Below are 4,373 nucleotides of genomic sequence, written 5' to 3'. Positions count from 1 at the left end.
ACTCTCGAACTCCATTCTAACCACTGCAGCTACACAAAAGAATTCCGTTTCCACTGCTGGCGTTACGATGGAAGGGGTGCGGATGACACGTTGCAAGAGCACATTGGTTCGTGAGCTGTTTAACGTTGAGGGTCCAATCGAGTCCACCTTCCGTGGACCGTTGCTGGCCGTTCGATTCCATAAATTTGTAAAAAAAGAAAAAGCGTAGATAGCACCTGCATGGGGTGGTTGGTGCGCAAAAGATGAGATAGCACCTGCAGGCTGCCCGCGCACTTGAGCTGAGAGAGAGGTGCTCGTAGCTCCTCCGTTCTGAATCAATTGCGGTGGTGTAACGCCTCCTCGATGTAGCTCCTCCTTCAACCACCCTTCAGCTCGTTGGTGGTGTATGGCGACAGAGGTTGAGTGTTCAGCGTATGAAAGAGAGTCAGGTGAAGCTAGGGTAGAGAGAATTATTGTCTATGAGAGAGACTGAGATGGGATATCATAAGTACATATGTATATTTAGAGAGAGAAAGATCTCTCCTCACGGGCAGAATTCTGCCTCTGCTGCTGCCAGAAGGTGATGGTGGCGTTTAGCCTCCCCCAGCTGATGCCTGCACTGTGACACAATGCTCACTGTTGTCTGCATCATCACAAGATGGGACAACCAGCAGACACATACTCTCTCTCTCTCTCTCTTTGATTCACAGGTTCTCTGCATCTTCATCACAACAGTTTGCCATGGCCAGCCTCCCTGATTGCACGCCCTCCTCTCTCATTTCCCTCAACGTCCCTCGGCGAGCGATCCACTCTTTCAAAGTTGGGCTTGCACTAGCTCTCACTTCTCTCACTGTCTTGCAAGGAGAGCTCTTCAGCCAGCTTGGCGCTAACGCCATATGGGCCGTCATGACTGTGGTGGTGGTGTTTGAGCTCACTGCAGGTAACACAGCTATAATTGCAGTTATCACATGCCATGGCTAGCATCTGCAGATAAACATATTCTATGTTGTTGCTTGATTAGGTGCCACACTTTACAAGGGATCCAACAGAGCTTTTGGTACGCTCTTGGCGGGCACCCTAGGACTGGGCGTAGAGTACCTCGCAGATCTGGCCGGACCTAGTGGGGAACCGTACGTTGTAGGCTTCTCTGTGTTTGTCATAGGTACCCTCTTAATCACTTCGTAATGCTACATGTTAATCCACTTGATTAGCACACTATTATGGACTGGACGTCGATGCACTACACACTCTAATATCTCATAAGATTGATTGGTGCATCAAATGCTTGATCAAGGTGATTAGCCTACTCATAATTATTTGCTGTTTAGCCTACTTGCTTCACCATTGGATTAATAGGATGCTTATACTTTGATAGGTGGAATGCACAAAATCTGATATTTTACACACTATAATTTGATCAAGTCACCTACATTGCTTACCTCACTAATACTGTGGATCAATAAATGTATTAATTAAAGTCTATGTATGGTTAACTAGGTGGTCAACCCACTCAAGTCACTCATGATTAGTCACTAATTATCTCAACATAAATTATTACACCTGATTACTTGCCAATAATTCAATTGATTAAGGGTATATTATTATTGAACGCAGGCACGACAGCCACCTATGCTAGATTCTGTGAGCCTTTCAAGAGCAAGTATGATTATGGGGTGATGATTTTTCTGCTAACGTTTAGCCTTGTAATTGTGTCCGGCTATCGCGTTGCTGATAACTTGCAGTTAGCTGTGTCGCGCTTTCTCAATATAGTTCTAGGGGGCATGGTTTGCTTAGTGGTAACCATGGTGATTAATCCAATTTGGGCCGGTGAAGATCTCCACAATATCATCCGCAAAAACTTGGATAGCCTTGCAGGAGCGCTCGAAGGTATAATAATTATCTCCAGTTTTTACCATATTATTAGCCCATTTTTTAGATTATATTAATCTTAATCCAAAACCATGATACTAAATATACTTATTATAATTATTTTTTTCCCCATGTTTTCTCTTCCCTAGACTGTGTAAAGGCTTATTTTAAGGAAAGCGTGTACCATCCGCCTGCAAGCCCCGAGGACGACCCCATCTATGATCGTTACAAGGCAGTGCTGGTCTCCAAGCCCAATGAAGAGTCCTTGGTAAATGATTTTTATTTGATTTTTGAACCAAAATGTCTATGATTAAGATAACCAAATAGTAAATATAATATGAAAAAAAATAACTACTCAAAATAAGTTGAAGGCCTTGCATAACTAAAAGCTAGGCTTTTAATTCCGTTTAGTCAAGGGAGGGGGGGTGGGGAGAGGCCTCTAAGTAACTCAATGCTAGGTTTTAATTGATTGTATATATTTATAACTTGGAGATTAAAATTCAAACTAATTAAATTAAAAGCTATACTTTTGCCGACTAGCTTTAGGCCCAAGATCCTCTCGTAGTTATTTTCCCTTGCCTATGTAAGCATATTTTTATCCACTTGTAGGCGATGTCGTCGAAGAAGCACCTTGTGGGGTTTTGAACCGAGGACCTCCTAGTCCTAGGCTTTTAAATAATATATCAAACTAAAATCTCCACCCATATGTTGATATTTCATCTTCTTCTTTTGTAGGCAAACTTTGCCGGTTGGGAGCCAAGGTCGTGTGCTAGTGTTGGCTCCAAAGGGGTGTGGAAGCAATACATCCAAGTGGGTGCAATGCTACGAAATTGCACTTACATTGTGGCATCATTACATGGGTGTTTAATATCCGATGTTCAAGTAAGGGCAAATTAACCTGCAATTGATTGATACTTTTTTTAATTACTTGCATTAGAAATCCCATTCTTATTAATTGTCAACTTGATGATAATCTGTTGCCATTGTTATTACGTTATCAGTCTTATCATAGTCCTAAGCCTAGTTTAGGATCTTGCTACTATTAGGGTTATCAAAGGTTTAACCATTATAAACTGATAATTAGATAGATCAAATTAGTGATAATTGGTTATCAATTTGATTATAGGTTAGGATCTTACTACTACTTGGGCTATCAGAGGTTTCCACCATTAGTTGGATAGTTAAGTGATAACTAGGTCTTACAATCAATGGGGTTATTAATTTCATGACAGTTTCTTACAACGTATTAGTGATGGTAATGAGGGAGTAGAGTCGTTAAAGTGAGTGATGAAAGGTGCGAATTATAGCAGCTAATAAGGTTATAAGAACATTAATATGGTTTTAACAAGGATGTCCCTAGTAATTAATACACAATTATCATTGATGCAGGCTCCCTATACACTCCGCGAGGTCTTCACTAATCCTTGCGTAAACATAGCAATGGAATCTGCAGGCTTGCTTAGGGATCTTGGTGAGAACGTCCGGAGGAGAGAGAAAAGCAAGCCCAAAGAACACCTCATGAGCTCTTTATTGGAAAAAGCAGAAAAGCTAAAGCGAGCAGTAGATAAACACGGCGAAATGGCGCCACGCACTAATGAAAAACCAAGAATTAACACCGTAATTAGCAAAGCTAGTGATGACGAGCTCGACAAGGCCTCCATTAATGAAGAGCAAGCCAGTATTGAGGATGATAATAAGGGGGGGATGTTCACTGAGTTTTTAGCCATCGCAGCTGTGGCCTTCTTGTTAGTGGAGCTTGTGTCTAGGTTGGGGCATTTGGTGGATGCTGTGAAAAGCTTAGAAAAGCTGGCCGGCTTTAAGGTGCCTAAAACAGATCCTAACAGGCCGCCCATCGCCATGGCGGACAATTCTTGCTTTGAGTCCTTGACAGTACAAACGACGGAGTAGAGATACAATATCATTCATCATTCCATCATTCCATCAAATCAAATTGGGACAAAGATCAGATCTATGTGATTATATTTTATATATACCAATATCATGCTTTTAACCCCATTTAGACCATGGAAATATATGGTTTAATGCTATAAGGACTCAATGCAAGCCAACTCCACAATTACTTAGGAGCATCAACCATATTTTTAAAGAGAAATTTTCCTTTTTGCTTGTCAGTGCAGTGGATGGCCTTGGTGGTCCCTCATAAGTTAAACCTAAAATACTCAAATTCATTCCAAAAACTATATATATGTGTATATATATATATATATATATATATATATATATATATATATCACACACACACACACACCCACACACACACACACACACACACATTCTTATATATATACATACATATATAATAGTCAAGTTCACACTCTACTTGATGTCTACCTAATTTGTATGTGTTTTTTTTTCACCACAATTTGTGTACTTGATGTTGACCTATATTCATTGATGTAATTAGAGTTGTATGTGTTCAAAGAAAAGTGTCTTTTTTTCTCACCATAATTTGTCTTATTCTTTTGACTTAAGGTTTAACTTTTTGAACTTACTTCTTAGTAGAT

The 4,373-nt window shown here is 40.4% G+C and overlaps 1 protein-coding gene across 1 annotated transcript; it reads left to right on the top strand.

The window, feature by feature from the left end:
- The first annotated feature begins 303 nt into the window (after positions 1 to 303).
- Positions 304 to 3,897, top strand: LOC147604598 (aluminum-activated malate transporter 14-like). Its single transcript, XM_086794814.1, has 6 exons — positions 304 to 919; positions 1,001 to 1,141; positions 1,594 to 1,866; positions 1,998 to 2,116; positions 2,584 to 2,730; positions 3,238 to 3,897. Exons 1-6 carry the CDS (start codon positions 721 to 723, stop codon positions 3,754 to 3,756), a joined length of 1,398 nt encoding a protein of 465 aa, XP_086650940.1. The 5' UTR covers positions 304 to 720; the 3' UTR covers positions 3,757 to 3,897.
- The last annotated feature ends 476 nt before the right edge of the window (positions 3,898 to 4,373 follow it).

This window comes from Cibotium barometz, chromosome 61 (assembly GCF_041138505.1).
Source record: "Cibotium barometz isolate CiBa-2024 chromosome 61, ASM4113850v1, whole genome shotgun sequence".
In the NCBI taxonomy this organism is placed as follows: domain Eukaryota; kingdom Viridiplantae; phylum Streptophyta; class Polypodiopsida; order Cyatheales; family Cibotiaceae; genus Cibotium; species Cibotium barometz.
Note: the sequence above shows the minus strand (reverse complement) of the source record. Positions and strands in the feature narration are given on the sequence as shown.